This window comes from Glycine max, chromosome 9, assembly GCF_000004515.6.
Source record: "Glycine max cultivar Williams 82 chromosome 9, Glycine_max_v4.0, whole genome shotgun sequence".
In the NCBI taxonomy this organism is placed as follows: domain Eukaryota; kingdom Viridiplantae; phylum Streptophyta; class Magnoliopsida; order Fabales; family Fabaceae; genus Glycine; species Glycine max.
The window spans coordinates 30,058,293-30,076,129 of record NC_038245.2 but is presented as its reverse complement, the minus strand read 5'-3'; the positions used below and the strand labels follow the sequence as shown (position 1 = coordinate 30,076,129).

The following is a 17,837-nucleotide window of genomic DNA, read 5'->3' as shown; positions in this document are numbered from 1 at the left end:
GCTGGGTCCGAGCCATCTCGGCTTCAATTTCTTTGATCTTTTAAATGATACCCATTTTGATTTTCCGCTGTAACCACCAAAAGGGTAATCAACATCTTGGGTGCAGTGGTTGATGCAACCCACATTAGGCTGTGATTGTGGACCAAAACCAAGCCTTAACTACAACTACAATTTAAAGCATGATCGACTCATTCTTCCTATCATTACATGCTTCACTTTTTAAAGTTTATTTTTTCCCTTCCCAATCATAAATTTATTTACAACATTATCCCAAATTAAGTGTTTGACATTGTGAATTAATCATAATGATGGGTTGTGTTTCTAATAGAAAATATCTTCTGGGTTCTGTTCTTCGTAGTGAATGAAGTAGTTGTTAATGGTCTTCTTGCCAAGAGGTATGTGATTTAGTTACTTTTTTTTAATTTTCTTATAAGTAATTAACACAATTACATTCATAAAACTCAAATTTAAAATCTCTAACTTCAACACTAATCCTATGTCATATCAATTAATACATGCATTAAGTGATTAAAATTGATTATATAACAAATTAATTTAAAAGATTTCTTTTAAGTATATAAGCCCACTATATTAATGCATGAATATATATTATAAATGTTTAATTCAAATTATTAATGAATGAAATCTATTTAATTTAATTAGTTAGTTAAAATTTAAATCCTTTAAAAAATTACATAAAAATGTATAACATATTATAAATTATAATCTTATAAGTAATTACATTTAAAATAATTATATAGTCATAGTGTTCAAATACCAATGTTATTTAAAAAATAAATGATACATATTATAAATATTTAATCCCAGAAATAAAAAATATTGACGATTGTGTAACTAAATTAATTAATTAAATCTATTTTATTTGATTAGATATTAAAAAATAAAATCCTTAAAAATTCAATTCTATTAAAATGCTGGAATGAAAATATATCTCATATTATAATCTTGTAAGTGATTGGATTGAAAACAATTATATATTCATAGTATTTAAATATTAGTGATCTTAACAAAGGAATTATACATATTCTAAATATTTAATTCCAGAAATTTTAAAATATTTAATTAATAAAAACATATTAACAAAATTATATGATAGTTTAACTATATATATATATATATATATATATATATATATATATATATATATATATATATATATCAATATCTTATGTGCTAATTAATTTTATATATTTTACTTTAACATATCATTGGATAACATCATTTAAGAGAAGACAAAAAAACCCAATTGTGTCTCAGATACAAAAACACACCGTGTGACGTGTGAAAATTTATAGGACAACCTAAACCATAACAATACCTTATTGCTAAGAAATACATCATCATATCACCCTCAAAAATCAAAATACCCTATCATGCATATAAAAGACTCCCAACATATATACTTAGGAATCCTATACATGAAAACTTTTAATCACACCCCTCTAAACAACAATTGTAATATATATCAAGTAACTCTTTGTTATGAACTTAGTTTGAGTGGAACATGACTAATGCATGGTTGATTCAGAACCTTTTAGAATTTCAAATCAAATAATAACTCTAAGATAAAGATAAAAGATGGATAGAAAAAATGGATAAATTAGATTGGAACAAAAATACTAATTTTCAATGTAAGCAACAATTGTAATACATAGCAAGCAAATTTCAGTTATGAACTTAAATTAAATTAAAGAAAACATCCCACAACTTTATGCAAAATTAATGGTTTAGCTCTTCTCTTTCAATTTAGCAAACTAATATCTTCATTTCTCTTCATTTTGTCTTGCATCTTTTCTCCACTTTGAACCTTCATCTTCTACTCAACCATCAACTGGATTACAATTACTCACATTTGTTTGTGCCAATGCTCACTTTGATAGTGGTATTGCATCAAATTTCACAATTGAATATTCCATTCATCCTGTGCCCACTACTAAAAAAAAGGCCTTCTACATCGGTTCTAATGACCTTTCTACATCGGTTATGACGCGTGGTGATAACACAGTGTCGTTGAATACCGACATCGGTTAGAGGACCGTCTTTGAAGGACGACCTTTCTACATCGGTTGTGTAGCTCAACCGATGTAGAATGTAAGCTTTCTACATCAGTTCTAAGGCTGAAACCAATGTTGAATGGTAGGGTTTCTACATCGGTTGACTGATAACCGATGTAGAATGAGTAATAATGGCAATGTTTCTACATCGGTTATAAGTCAACCGATGTAGAATTTGAAGGATTTCTACATCGTTTATTACTGAACCGATGTAGAATGGGTAAGAATGGCAAGGTTTCTACATCGGTTATAAATCAAGCGATGTAGAATTTGAAGGGTTTCTACATCATTTATCACTCAAATGATGTAGAATAATGAATTTTTTATTATTATTTGTGCGAAATTTATAATTTCCCCTTCAAATATTTATGTGATGTTAAAGTGAATGATTGTGGTTTACTAAATGTAAAAATACACATATTTGAGCCAGTAATAGAAAAATCACAAACTATGTGCTAATTTAACTTACTAGAGCTAATTACAATCTTAAATTGTATTAGTATTTAACTACTATATATATATAATTATATATTGTGCATTCTTCCTAATATTTCAACTTTTCAACTGAGTGCTAATTTAAAAATTAAAATTCTATACTAGAAAATAATAGCCACGTACGTTATCTAACTTTCAAACCAAACTATTGTATGAATAAATTTATTAACCTAAAAATCCAGCATCTTCACATAATAAATTAAACTACCAAATCACCAATAGTCTTCAAACACTAGTTAACAGGAAACTAGCAATGGGTCTAGCTCACTCAAATAATACCATTAACTAATGACGTGACAATTATAATTCATTGACTAACCATAAGAAAAAATTGACAGGACATAATCACGTGTTTTGTTTTTGGTAACTTGTTCTTTAAATCCCATCATGCAAGCGTAAATAATGAGGATTCCCTACCCATGTTCACGTTAAAAGAAAAGCCCAATTGAGGCATTATCAAACAAAACTATACCAACAAAATTTGCTTATCAAACAATTCTAAATCACGTGTATAATGATTTTCATATCTGAAAAATACCATTATGATGGATCCTTAATATTTATCATCAGAATGAAGCATCCTGCTACGAAAGTGCAACTGACCTGGTCAAGATCTTTAGCAACCACAGTGTTTCTAAGTGCCGCAAAGAAAGCAAGCTTCATTCTTTCATCTTGAACTTTCACTAAATCAAAAAGGCGTGGAACCCCCTCTGGAGTGCTTACATTCTTTTTCAACTTCGAAAGAAGATCAACTTGCTTCTCCTGAAAAAAGAAATGATATCCTAATTATATTTATCAAACAAACATCCATTTTAAGTATTATCAGCACACCAAAAACATTACAAAACCAAATATTAGGGACAAATTTCTTTGGTATTGGCATATTTCTTGGTTAGACATTTTTGCATTCGACCTCCGAAAAACCTCAAAGATATCTAGATAAGGCATTCAGTATCCAAGTCAAGCTTAAGATTTTTCACTATCTCACAATGTCTATTATAACAAATCAAGGGATGCCACCTTTTTTTATCCTTTTGAGATACCTTACCCAAAAGCTCTACCTAATAGGAAAAAAGTCTACCTAACTTTACCATGTTGTAATTAACATTGTGCAATAGGGAACCTTGCCCCTGATTTTTCACTATCTCATTTGTCATACACATTTCAGGATAATTTTACCCTTAAACCATTTCTTAAATTTCAAATTTTTCTTCTAACTTTCTATAATTATTGATAATGGAAATTATTCTATTTGGTGTATATATTAGAATGAATAATTTTATCGTTAAATTACTTCTTAAATTTTAATTTTTTTTTCTAACTTATATTAATTTTCCACTACTTTTATATTATTAATTTTTTTTATTCTGTCATTTTTTATTAATTGTATTTAACTTTTATTTTTTATTATTTAAAAATTTTAGTTTTCCTAGTATATCACAAAGACAATAGTTAATATATATATATATATATATATATATGTATATATATATATATATCATTACTGTTAATAACATTTTTTTAATGTATTATTTTATTGCAAGTGTTACTCTATTACAATTTATTTGGGCATATTACTCCATTAGAGTCTCAGCACGTGATATCATTATTGTACAATGATTACAAATTGATTAAATGATAGAACAGATAAACACTAAGTTCTTTAATAATTAGCTATTTCAATCAGGATGCAATTATGCTATATCATATCATATAAGTGTAGGCTGAGTCAATGTAGTCTTTCTTCTCTCAAATTGTGTCGGTGTATTTTCAATAAATATGATATTTTATGTCTGCTGTTTTTCTCAGGCCACCATTATCCTTTAAAAATATATGGAAGCATCACATTATTCTTTTTCCGTAAACACCAAAAATCATTGAATAAATTGTTTAATCACATTTTTTTTTACCTGCATACATACATGCGAATCTAATCTAATATCATAAATTAATAAATTAAGAGTCCAGCCGCTAAGAGGTATTATTATTTATCAATTTGTAATCATGAGGATTTGCCAACAATAAAGCTCATGAGGTATATATATATTCACACACATACTATTTACATTAAAGCTCATGAGGATTTGCCAACAACTCAACAAGCATGTATCTCAACGGGCACTGCTCCCCGACCCAGTTTGGCAGTCTCTGTCTCTAAGTCTAGGATGCAGCTACAATATATATATTCCAAAAAAAGAAAGAAAAAACATATTTGTAGAATATATAAATTTTCATATAATAAAAAGAGAGAAAAGTGTGGGATTAGGTAAATGATGGGATGAGAAAAATAGAAAAAATATTATAAAAAATTGTAAAGAATACCATATAAGTTGTATAAGTCTACAATTTATACTTTCTATAGTGTCTTTATGATTTGTGGTTAGCCCTTTTAAGTGGCTTAGAAAGCAAGTAAATCGCTTTCCTCTAACATGTGGTTTTCTCTTAATTAGTCACAAGTGGACCCAAGGAAATGTGAAATCTACATCAGATGTTATATTCAAGTCCAAAGTCTTAATTAAAAGTCCAATAATATAGAAGAAATCCAAAACTATTGTTAATATCTTTGGTCCATAAAAGAAGCACTAATTGATTGGTGGACGATGGGTATACTCTATTGTGTCCCAAAAATTCTAATTGGAGAGATCAAGTATTTACTGTGGAGTCGTTCGAAGATAATAATATAAATAGAACTAAATATGGTTATTTCTTCTCAAACAAAACTTAAATGCAATTATAAGGATCAGAATTGGAGTTTCACCTTACTAAAATACATGATAAAGGATTTCATTAAAAGTAAATTCTGACTATCAAAGTAAAACATCAATTTTGATTGGAAAACAATATTAAGCAGTTTCAAAGTAATAGTCATAGACATGGAAATAGATTAAAGTAAATTGTAACACATGCCAAATATAATTTTGGGTATAAACACAAAAGGAGGGAAGGGGATCACCAGAAAATCTGATTGGGTGAGGTATGATCAAATAGTATTATGCTATGAGAACGAACATAAAGACAAGAAATATATTAAAGGACATGCACCTTGGTAAGTTGCAGTCTTTAGGCTGCCATCTGTACTTGACATAGAGTTTATCAGGACGACCATTCTTTTGGCAATCAAATTCCTTGAGAATAAAGGGACATTCTGAGGTATTATGAAGAGGGTATGAATCATCAATAACCCAGTTACCTTGAAACAAATCACAGCCCCTCTTTGGATTAATATTTCCTCTTGCCTCTTTGTGATGACCATTCCCGTGTATATGAATGATAAGTAAAATAAGCAGAACAATTAATATCCCCATGAGAGTTTGGAAACTGAAAACAAAGGTGGCAGAAGAGGTTGGTGGAGCTTCAATTCAATGTAGATGACAATGAACAAGGAGGGTGTAATGTGTTTTTCTTTCTAATTTATTAGTAACTGTGGTATAATGGTTGAATTGATATTTGCCAAAATGGTGATGAAAAGATTGATTATTGCAAATTTTATTGGTGCTTAGACTTGCGCATAAAAATTGATATAGTAAAGGAATACATGCCTAGGTGAGACGATAGAGAAAAGCAGAGAATGAAAAAGAGGGAGATGACACTTGAAATGGATAGAAACACAGAATCTTCCTATATATGGACCCACCTTCCAAGTATCCTCTATCCAATAGTGATATAATAGAAGTTAGAAAACGAGTAGAGGGACTAGCTAGCAGTGGCAAAGCTTGGCACAAAAAATTGGAGGGACATGCTATGTTTACAAACAACACTAAAACATTCATGACTTAAAACCACAAATGTTTACTAACTACTAGCCTAACACAACAGCATTAGAGGCATATCATCACATAGTTGGAAATGACACAACCTGCATCTTAACATTACCAAGAATACTACACGTGAAAAGAACTGCATACCTTTGCATGCAAGTCTGTAATTCAGGCACTCCACAGTGGCATCTCTTATGTAGAAGATTAAGAAGCTGACCTCCACGAATATCATCACGCTCAATCTCTAGGATGAGCTCATACAGAGGAGGCAAAAGGCAAAGAAACTGGAAAGCAAGTAAAAAACAAAGACAATATCAAAATACACACACACACACAAAAAAAAGGTGGGAACAGAAAAAATTACCTTGTTAAGGCCCTGAGTAACTGTGGCCAAGATAGGCATGTTTTCAGACAACAACTTCTGCTCAATATGCAGAACCGCAGACCTATAAACTGAGAGTATTTCAACAATGCCATTGGCAAGTGCCCTACGATAAACACTTCCCTTCTCCTTTTTCTCCAAAGGGTTCGCATTTGCAGACCTTATCCAACTTAAATCCCTGCACTTTCCTGAAAACCGCTCCATCTCCCTATAATAAAACCCGAACACGATGATCCTCTCAATAAGTTCCCTGCACCCAACAACACAACCCATTTGAAAATTTCAATTTTCAACGTGCCCATTATAAAAATACCCCACAAAATAAACGAATTGAATATTGGGGTATAGAAAAAAAAATTGAAGGTTACAGCGAAAAATAAACGAATTTCAATTTTCAACCAATTTCCAATGTACACTGAAAAGTAAAAACACAGCATCTAATTATTGGAAAAGCAAATTCATCAGTATATCATGCAATGAAAACAAATAAAAAACAAAATCCCTAACATTGCGACGAGTAAAAGCTAGCATGTTTATTGATGTTGTCGTTTCATCAGGCACGGAACCTGGTTCACTACTCTCACATAACAACAATAGAAATAAATGTCACAAAGAAAGAATACTCACAGGCTGATAAGAGTGGTTGAAGCGGCAGCGGCGAGTTTGGGGAGGGGTTCTAGGGATTGCTCGACGACGGCGTCGATGTCGGAGACTTCGGTGAAGGATTCAAGGAACTTCTTCCTGTAGAAGCGAGACAGCAGGGCTCGACCTAGCCCCGTTTTTTGGATCTCGTTCTGCTTCTTCCCCATTTCTTCTACACAAGAAAAAAAAATTAAAAATGAAAAGCTTGGATTGAGAAAGAGAGAGAGGGGAAGGTGGTTAAGGAGGGGTTATCCATTACAGGCGGGGAGGGAAAGGGAGAGGGATTGAGCTACCTCTCTCTGTGAACGAGACGACACTATACATGATAGAACTTTAGGGTTTATTCAGACGCGCGAGTAGTAGTAATTTTAAGAAAATCAAAAAATCATTTAAAATATTAACAATTCAAAGACGGTGGTATATAGAAGACCGATGTAGTTTGCTTAGAAACAAAGGCGGTTTTACAGTAACCGTTGTTGACATGAGAAAAAGTTCATCTAAATTTCAAAAATGCCACCGTGATATTTACTACATTGGTTTTTTAATAACCGATGTAGATTTGACGATGTTAAATCATCTTTTTGTAGTAGTGGCCCTTACACCTAAATCTGTGCAATAAACATCAAGTTCCATTTACTAACCTTTTAAAAAGGAATTTAATTGAAAAATTGATTATAAAGAGGAGTAATTTTAACAAAAGATAAGAAACAATAGCCAAATATTGTACGTGAAAAGTTTTAAATTCTATAAGATAATACCAAATCAAACCGACGGAATCAACTGAAAAGTTCCCATGTGAAAAATAAATAATTCTAAAAGTGTCACAAATTTAAAATTAAAATAAGAAATAAGAAAACATACCCAAAAACATCATCTTGAAATTTGATCAAACACATAACTTCCAACCAATAGTAAAAAGTTAGATCAGATTGTTTTAGCTTTATTAAAGTTCTGATGCAATGTCAATATAATGATAATTTATTCTGATTCCTACTTTGGTGGAGAAACTTTCTTCAAGGACTCTTAACAGAACAATAGCCACAACCAAGAAAGATATAATTATATAAAAGTACCCATATAATAAAAAAATATGAAAATTCACATCACATGGTCCTTTGCAGCAAAATCCTAAAGTTTCATATAACATAACATATTATTGCAGACAAAGACTCAATAAAAATGAAATTAACACATATTAGATTAGAGAGACTGACCAAGCATGTTTGAAATGGTAGGAGGGCAAGCATGGTTGCATGGAAGATGCAAAGATTGACGCATTCGCTGCAGCCATGAATCACCGTTCTAAAATATAAACGTTTAAAAATCGTGGCAGGTTCTCACCATTCTAAAAGGGATTAAAAAATAAATTTGATATAACCAGAATAGAATACCTTTGGTGGCAAAACAGTAGCAGATTGTTTGTCTTGAGTTGCATCAGTGTCCTTGTTCCTTATCTCCAAATACAACCTTTCAAGAAGTTCAGCTGTCATGATGTCATCCTCAGGAGAACCTAAAACAACCTTTTAAACAAATAATCACACAACCATCGGAATCTAAAAAACAAAAATGTTCAGGCACAACACGTACATCATATAAAATGAAAATTAATCCAAGACAAATTTCCATCTTTACACATTTAAAAAATATATTATGTAGAAAAATACTAACTTGCCAAGTCTTCACGGCACGCTCGTGACTTCATATGAGTCACAGAAAAAGAAAAAGAAAGAAGGAAATACCTTTGGGGCGATCGAGGGTTATGACAGCGACGTTGTTTTGATGAACAAAGCCCTTCACAAATTCTTCAGCCATAGCGGAAAATGCTCGCAGAGAAAAGGAAGGTTGAAAAAAAAAAATTAGATACCAAGCTGCAAGGAAAGAAAAAGAAAAAAGATGCACGTACATCATATAAAATGAAAATTAATCCAAGACAAAATTTCATCTCTTCACATAAAAAATAATATATTATGCAGAAAAATGCTAACTTGTCAAGTGTTCATAGCACTCTCGGTGACTTCATATGAGTCGCACTGCCGGTGTCCTTATTCCTTATCTCCAAATACAACCTTTCAAGAAATTCAGTTGTCATGATACCATCCTCAAGAGCACCTAACGCAGCCTTTTAAACAAATAATCACACAACCATCGGAATCACAAAAACAAAAATGTTCAGGCACAACACGTACACAATATAAAATGAAAATTAACCTAAGACAAATTTTCATCTCTTCACATAAAAAATATATATTATGCATAACAATACTAACTTGCCAAGTCTTCACAGCGCGGTCGGTGACTTCATATCAGTCGCACTATCGGTGTCCTTGTTCATTATCTCCAAATACACCCTTTCAAGAAGTTCAGCTGTCATGATACCATCATCAGGAGCACGTAATGCAGTCTTTTAAACAAATAATCACACAACCATCGGAATTACAAAAACAAAAATGTTCAGGCACAACACGTACACCATATAAAATGAAAATTAATCCAAGACAAATTTTCATCTCTTTAAAAAAATATATTATGCAGAAAAATACTAACTTGCCAAGTCTTCGCAGCACGGTCGATTGTCCTTATTCCTTATCTCCAAATACAACCTTCCAAGAAGTTCAACTGTCATGATACCATCCTCAGGAGAACCTAATGCATCCTTTTAAACAAATAATCACACAACCATCGGAATCACAAAACAAAAATGTTCAGGCACAACTTGTACATCATATAAAATGAAAGTTAATCCAAGACAAATTTTCATCTCTTCACATAAAAAAAAAGTATTGTGCAGAAAATACTAACTTGTCAAGTCTTTATAGCACGGTCGGTGACTTCAGATGAGTCGCAGAAAAAGTAAAAGAAAGGAAATACCTTTGGGGGGGGGGGATCGAGGGTTATGACAGCGACATTGTTTTGATGAACAGAGCCCTTCACAAATTCTTCGGCCATAGTGGAAAATGCTCGCAGAGAAAAGGAAGTTTGAAATTTATTGAAAAAAATTAGATACCAAGCTGTAGTGAAAGAAAAAGAAAAAGAAGCACATACATCATATAAAATGAAAATTAATCCAAGACAAATTTTCATCTCTTCACATAAAAAAATATATTATGTAGAAAAATACTAACTTGCCAAGTCTTCACAGCATGGTCGGTGACTTCACATGAGTCGCAGAAAAAAAAGAAAGAAGGAAATACCTTTGGGGTGATCGAGGGTTATGACAGCGACGCTGTCTTGATGAACAGAGTCTTTCACAAATTCTTCGACCATAGCGGAAAATGCTCGCAGAGAAAAGGAAGGTTGAAAAAAAAATTAGATTCCAAGCTGTAGTGAAAGAAAAAGAAAAAGAAGCATGTACATCATATAAAATGAAAATTAATCCAAGACAAATTTTCATCTCTTCACATAAGAAAATATATTATGCAGAAAAATACTAACTATCCAAGTCTTCACAGCATGGTCGGTGACTTCACATGAGTCGCAAAAAAAAAAAGAAAGAAAGAAGGAAATATCTTTGGGGTGATTGAGGGTTATGACAACGACGCCGTCTTGATAAACAGAGCCTTTCACAAATTCTTCGGCCATAGCGGAAAATGCTCGCAGAGAAAAGGAAGGTTGAAAAAAAAATTAGATTCCAAGCTGCAGTGAAAGAAAAAAAGAAAAGATAAAGAAAAAAGGAAATACCTAAAGGTGAGTGTGTTGCGGTAAAAACTTGTCCTCAGTTCAGATTGTTGGTTGCAACTTGGTTGCATGAAGCTGGAATCGCTATTAATCGCCTGCAGGAAGAAATATAAAGAATACAAGGAAAAGAGGAGAAGATTGAGGAAGAGAAAGATCGAGGGAGAGAGAGTAACGGAGAAAACACAATGGGGAAAACACAGGAAAGAGAAGACAGTTCTGAGTATTAAGTGGAATTAAATGGGAAGTTGAAATACACCAATCAGGGAGCGACACGTGGCGATGGTAGTTCTGATTATTAAACGAAATTAAATGGGGAGTTGAAATCCACCAAATAGGGAGCAACATGGCAACAAAAAAAATGGTGCCAAAAAGGGAGAGGCAAAATGACCAAAAAACTCAAAAAAATGACACGTGTCAAAATTATAGGTAGGGGCACAACAGGTTTTTCCAAGTACTTCTCTTTTATTAGATAGTATATAGATATACAAATTCTTTTTCCTAAATATTTCCACAATACACCTATTTAATTTTTTTCCCCAATCTATACTACTTTTGGATATAGAAGTTGGGTTTAGCCACCCAACTTTTGTGTTTGAGGTTTTATTTTTTTAAAAAATTAAATAATTAAAAAATATAAATATTATATTATGTAAATATATTTTTAATTGGTTTTAAAATTATGTTTTTATTAAATTAATTTTTTTAAATTTTTTTTAAAGAGAAATATACAGATGAAGAAAAATGAAAAAAATTGGATAAAATTATAGTACAATTTCTTAGTTACGTTGTATGTAATTTTGTAATTAAATTTATGTGTCGTTGATGTTTTTTTTGTTATGTTTATTAATTAAAAAAAATAAAATTAGCTAGTAATATTAAAGCAAATTAAAAAATACATTGAAAAAATAATTGATACATCTGTCTTATACAATAGATATAAAATTTAAAAGTGTGGTAACTGAGATTATAGCCAAGAATAATGAATCATATTAAAAAATACAATTGCAATGTAAATATGACAAAGCTAATGATAATCCAAAATATGTTGTGCAGGATACATGTCTTCTTCTATTTCAGTTACTGGTTTGTTAAAAATAGCAAAAAATTTCTATTGGGAAAAATCGTTTCCAATAGTTGGATTGTGCCAACATCTTTAACAAGTCTTCTTCATTTTTCAATTCTGTTATTTCATATTCAATTAAATTTTCTGAATACTTAGCATGACCTGGTTGTCGAAAGAACAATCGTCTGACCAATTGTGATTCGTGAATTCCATAAGGGGGAATCCTTATAGGTGCAGTTTGCTTGATTAAATCCTTGAGTTTGTCCATACTACATCCCGAAGGAATGTCAAATCTTATTGGATTTGTTCCAGTGAAGGAGTAACCCAAAAACCCACCTTGGCGTGGTATGTTCCACTTCCCGTTGTAATACATAATTGCATCAAGAGTAAGAGTGATAGTGGATTGAAACACGTTGAGTATAGCATCCAGTGTTCTATCGATGGTACATGATAATTTTATAGGGTCAACACACGAGTATTGCTCATTGCACATTAACATTGTGCAAATATCATCATCATTTCTCAACTATAGAGATTGGAAAAAAATATTGTTGACCTAAATCTATGAATGGTTATTGGTAGTAGATTTTATCCAATAATTGATCGTTGGTTAGTTGAAGGGTGTTGTGTATTCTATGCTTGAGTGTATCAAAAGGGCAGTCATTAGGAACTTGTATTGGTGTTGGAGGGTGGGACTTTAAAAATAAATACTAGTTTGGTTGTGAGTGATTGATCCATTTAAAAAAATGAAGGCTAATCTCGAGTTAGCAATGGTTTGACTGCTTGTTTCTCCCAAAGATGACAGTAATAAGATTGAATTTTGGCTTATGAAGGTATGTTGTGTGAAATTGTGCGTTTGTATCAAGTGTGTTTTGTGTTATTTATAGTTGTATATTGATGTGTATTGGAATCCAATGTTTCTTTTTCCCTGATAGCTGATGTAGCAGACGTCCATTATAATTTCAGAGTGAAAAAAGAGATTCTAAGTTATCCATTTCATGTCAATTTTGATGGTGAGTAATTTAATTTTTTAAAGACTAGTGCAAATTGCAGAGTGTTGTCAATTTAGACTGTGATTTTTCCCATGTAATTAATGCAGCAGACGTGCATGATAATTTTCAGAGTGAAAAAAGAGATTATGAGTTGTCCATTTCATGTTAGTTTTGCTGGTGAGATATTTAATTTTTAGAGATGTGTGCAAATTACAAAGTGTTGTCAGTTTGGAGCAGTAATTTTTCCCTTGTAATTAATGCAGCAGATGTCCATGATAATTTTTAGAGTGGAAAGAGATTATGAGTTGTCCATTTTATGTCAGTTTTGCTGGTGAGACATTTAATTTTTAGAAATGTGTGCAAATTACAGAGTGTTGTCAGTTTGGAACAGTAATTTTTCCCTTGTAATTAATGCAGTAGATGTCCATGATAATTTTCAGAGTGAAAAAAGATATTATGAGTTGTCCATTTTATGTCAGTTTTGCTGGTGAGACATTTAATTTTTTGAAACATTGTAGTGTAAATTGCAAAGTGTTGTGAATTTTGACAGTTATGTTACCATGCCACCTACTGCAATAGAAGTGGATAAACTGAAAATTGCTAGCTTAAATTTAAATAAAAAATTTATTTCATTACGTAAAGTGATAATTGAACACGGACATAAGACATTACATGAAAACCTCAAAGCAGAAATAACTAAGACATGAATGATCCATAGATTACCAATCCTGTTTGAATATTGTTTCGTGGGATGGAGACATGTTACTTCCTTCGGGCCCGGAAGAGGAGTCAGTATTACTATCATGGTTTTTGACCCAAGTCTCGTATTCATTTGATAAGTCCTCAAGATTGGAGGTTGAGCCATGTTGGTTGCTTGGTGGGTTATTATTGTCACAGATTATGGCAAATAACTCCATAAATGGTAGTGATGGATTGTTGTAAAAAATGTTGAACATCAGCATCATCTCGTAGAATAAAAGATGTGTACATATAACGTTGTGCTGAGTCAAATATAGGGCACCGAAAGTGGAGATGTTGGATATGTTGTGGTTCAATGTTTAGTTTTTGGTGAACAAGTTCAAGAAATTGTGTAAAGGTTATGACCTTGATGACCATGAAAGTTTTTGTGTTGTTACTAACGAAGGTGGTGCCCTCATTAGCATTGCAGATTTGCCCTTGTAGTAAGCACAAACATATGCAGTTGGGTGACACATTGTGGTAGGGATTGAGATGAAAATTTGAAAGTGTTACGAATGTCTTTAGCTGTAGTGGTATTTATAGAATTTTCTTATAGTTGGGTGAGTCACTAGTTAATTGTGCATTTATTTGAATGGGTAAACGAACACTTAAGCATATTTGCAAGGGTCCATAATGTGCAAATTGCAGAGTGTTGCTGGTTGGGCATTTAATTTTTTAGAGACGTCCACAAATTGCAGAGTGTTGTCAATTTAGACTGTGATTTATCCCTGGTAGCTGATGGAGCAGAAGTCCATTATAATTTTCAGAGTGAAAAAAAAGTTCTGAATTGTCCATCTCATGTTAGTTTTACTGGTGCGACATTTATTTTTTTAGAGACGTGTGCAAATTGCAGAGTGTGTCACAAATATATATATTTTTGGATTCTTTGACATTCAAACTATGGAAAATGTGTGTCATGAATATCATTAATGTGTTGGACATAATTTTAAAAAAATGCAGAAGATGGGCACTTAAGCATAGTTGCAAGGGTCCAAATCAGTTTTTTCGATTTTGTGCTTCTATTTTGAGGTGGTTGTCCATGGAAATGGTGCACAATATATATATTTTTTGGATTCTTTGACGTTCAAACTATGGAAAAAGTGTGTCACAAATATCATTAATGTGTTGGACATAATTTTAAAAAAAATGCAGAAGATGGACACTTAAGCATAATTGCAAGGGTCAAAATCATAGTTTTTTCGATTTTGTGCTTCTATTTTGAGGTGGTTTTCCATGGAATTGGTGTACGATATATTTTTTTTGGATTCTTTGACGTTCAAACTATGGAAAAAGTGTGTCATGAATATCATTAATGTGTTGGACATAATTTTTAAAAAATGTAGAAGATGGGCACTTAAACATAGTTGCAAAGGTCCAAATCATAGTTGATGAAACCGTTACACAGGTACTTAAACATATTTGATCCCATTATCACAACATTTTATACTTTAATGACCAAGACGATGACCAGTCCCACAGGGCAGTGGACATCGATTACGTCACAGATTTCTTCTTTCTTGTATGACTGGTTCTCCCACGTCATGATGATGTTGTTGTTTTATGTCAATATATTTAGTGTGGGTTGCTGCAGCTGAAGAACTTTGTCCTTGTTCTACAAACGAATGTGGTGCATTGTGTTAGTGCTTAGCTCTACGGAGTTTTAAAAGATTGGCTAAGATTTTGTTAAAACATAAGCACTTAGACAATGAAGGAAAGCTGGAGTTGCTGCACATGATGTCCAACGTTATGTCAAGGAATAAGATCGGGCTGCACAATGCACAAGGCAAGATAAAATGTCAAATGAAGAATTGAAGTTGCAGGATCCACGATGTCGGATACAATGTCCTGACATCCTGCCCGAAAATACTGGAGTTGCTGCACAATGCATAAGTCAAGATAAAATGTCAAATGAAGCATTGAAGTTGCAGGATCCACGATGTCGGATACGATGTCCTGACATCTTGCCCGAAAATACTGGACACATAAATCTGTTATATCTTTAACAGATTATTGTGCAGTTAGCAAGAGATTAGATGATCTATCTTTAGGAACGAATTAAAAGATAATTAAAGTTCGAATTTCAAAGTAGAAGAGTTCGTTCAGGGATTAAAGATTAAAGATAAAAACTAAAAGATCAAACTGTATCTTTTAGATCTTTAAGTGCAGATTTTCAGGAAAATGATAGATCTCATCCAGCACAAGCAGTTGCAGCCCAGAAACGCACATTGCTATATAATCATGGAGGCTGCACGAGTTCTGTACCAAGTCCGGGATTGAAGAGTTATTTTGTGAGTTTTGGGACTTGAGTGTTTTGTGAGCCACCTTGATGTTATCCTAACATCAAGTGTTGGACCTGTGTGTGTAGAGTTGATCTCTTGTGTGTAGAGTTGATCTCTTGTGTGTAGAGTTGATCTCTAGTGTGTAGGGTTGATCCCTTTTGTTCAGAGTTGATCTCTGGTGTGTCTTTGATTTAATTGTAAACACGGGAGTGTGGTTGAGAGGGAGTGAGCGGGGTTCTCATATCTAAGAGTGGCTCTTAGGTAGAGATTGCACGGGTAGTGGTTAGGTGAGAAGGTTGTAAACAGTGGCTGTTAGACCTTGAACTAACACTATTTTAGTGGATTTCCTCCCTGGCTTGGTAGCCCCCAGATGTAGGTGAGGTTGCACCGAACTGGGTTAACAATTCTCTTGTGTTATTTACTTGTTTAATCTGTTCATACAGTCAAAGACAATCTGCATGTTCTGAAGCGTGATGTCGTGACATCCTGTACGACATCTGTCCCCAGTATCAGAATTTCAATTGGTATCAGAGCAGGCACTCGAAATCACTGAGTGAGATCTAGGGAGATAAATTCTGATGAACATGGAGAAAGAAGGAGGACCAGTGAACAGACCACCAATTCTGGATGGGACCAACTATGAATACTGGAAAGCAAGGATGGTGGCCTTTCTCAAATCACTGGATAGCAGAACCTGGAAAGCTGTCATCAAAGGCTGGGAACATCCCAAGATGCTGGACACAGAAGGAAAGCCCACTGATGAATTGAAGCCAGAAGAAGACTGGACTAAAGAAGAAGACGAATTGGCACTTGGAAACTCCAAAGCTTTGAATGCTCTATTCAATGGAGTTGACAAGAATATCTTCAGACTGATCAACACATGTACAGTGGCCAAGGATGCTTGGGAGATCCTGAAAACCACTCATGAAGGAACCTCCAAAGTGAAGATGTCCAGATTGCAACTATTGGCCACAAAATTCGAAAATCTGAAGATGAAGGAGGAAGAATGTATTCATGACTTCCACATGAACATTCTTGAAATTGCCAATGCTTGCACTGCCTTGGGAGAGAGGATGACAGATGAAAAGTTGGTGAGAAAGATCCTCAGATCCTTGCCTAAGAGATTTGACATGAAAGTCACTGCAATAGAGGAGGCCCAAGACATTTGCAACATGAGAGTAGATGAACTCATTGGTTCCCTTCAAACCTTTGAGCTAGGACTCTCGGATAGGGCTGAAAAGAAGAGCAAGAACTTGGCCTTCGTGTCCAATGATGAAGGAGAAGAAGATGAGTATGACCTGGATACTGATGAAGGACTGACTAATGCAGTTGTGCTCCTTGGAAAACAGTTCAACAAAGTGATGAACAGAATGGACAGGAGGCAGAAACCACATGTCCGGAACATCCCTTTCGACATCAGGAAAGGTAGTGAATACCAGAAAAGGTCAGATGAAAAGCCCAGTCACAGCAAAGGAATTCAATGCCGTGGGTGTGAAGGCTTTGGACACATCAAAGCTGAATGTCCCACTCATCTCAAGAAGCAGAGGAAAGGACTTTCTGTAAGTCGGTCTGATGATACAGAGAGTGAACAAGAAAGTGATTCTGACAGAGATGTGAATGCACTCACTGGGAGATTTGACTCTGCTGAAGATAGTGATACAGATAGTGAAATCACTTTTGATGAGCTTGCTACATCCTATAGAGAACTATGCATCAGAAGTGAGAAGATTCTCCAGCA

General features: G+C 33.4%; 1 protein-coding gene across 1 annotated transcript; it reads right to left on the bottom strand.

The window, feature by feature from the left end:
• Positions 1–6,402: 6,402 nt before the first annotated feature.
• On the bottom strand, positions 6,403–7,696 carry LOC102666534 (gamma-tubulin complex component 4 homolog). Its single transcript, XM_006587189.4, has 3 exons — positions 7,338–7,696; positions 6,693–6,960; positions 6,403–6,612 (listed from the first exon to the last, which is right to left on the bottom strand). The coding sequence occupies exons 1-3, from the start codon at positions 7,517–7,519 to the stop codon at positions 6,403–6,405; spliced, it is 660 nt and encodes a 219-aa protein (XP_006587252.2). The 5' UTR covers positions 7,520–7,696.
• Between the last annotated feature and the right edge of the window lie 10,141 nt (positions 7,697–17,837).